Consider the following 437-nt stretch of genomic DNA (forward strand, 5'->3'; position numbering starts at 1 on the left):
TAGTGCAGCGGCTCCTGCTTGCTGTCCTTGTTCCCGAAGGGCAAACCCCGCTCCCGCCACGGGATCCAGCACAGCTTCCAGGACACGAACAGCGACACGCCGAACAGAGCCAGGCCGCAGGCAGTGACAACCAGGGACAGCAGGCTTATGGAGATGTCTGCGAACGAGAGAAGCGCATCCGTGTCACACCTCAGCACCCCGCGCCTCCCGAGCGCCAACGTGGCCGAACTCAGCGCATCCCTCCGGCTGTCGGGAGCTGCCCAGCCCCTGTCCGAACTCAGCGCATCCCTCCGGCTGTCCAGAGCTGCCCAGCCCCTGTCCGAACTCAGTGCATCCCTCCGGGTGTCCAGAGCTGCCCAGCCCCTGTCCGAACTCAGTGCATCCCTCCGGCTGTCCGGAGCTGCCCAGCCCCTGTCCGAACTCAGCGCATCCCTCCG

At 66.4% G+C, this 437-nt stretch overlaps 1 protein-coding gene across 1 annotated transcript in view; it reads right to left on the reverse strand.

The window, feature by feature from the left end:
- The window catches only part of SYT9 (synaptotagmin 9), a 51,554-nt gene that overhangs the window by 36,351 nt on the left and 14,766 nt on the right, over positions 1 to 437 (reverse strand). The window contains exon 2 of the mRNA XM_014310121.2: positions 7 to 432. Coding sequence (XP_014165596.2) covers positions 7 to 432 — 426 coding nt within the window. The remainder of the gene's footprint in view (positions 1 to 6; positions 433 to 437) is intronic.

The sequence above is a fragment of the Geospiza fortis genome, unplaced genomic scaffold (assembly GCF_000277835.1).
Source record: "Geospiza fortis unplaced genomic scaffold, GeoFor_1.0 scaffold196, whole genome shotgun sequence".
Lineage (NCBI taxonomy): Eukaryota > Metazoa > Chordata > Aves > Passeriformes > Thraupidae > Geospiza > Geospiza fortis.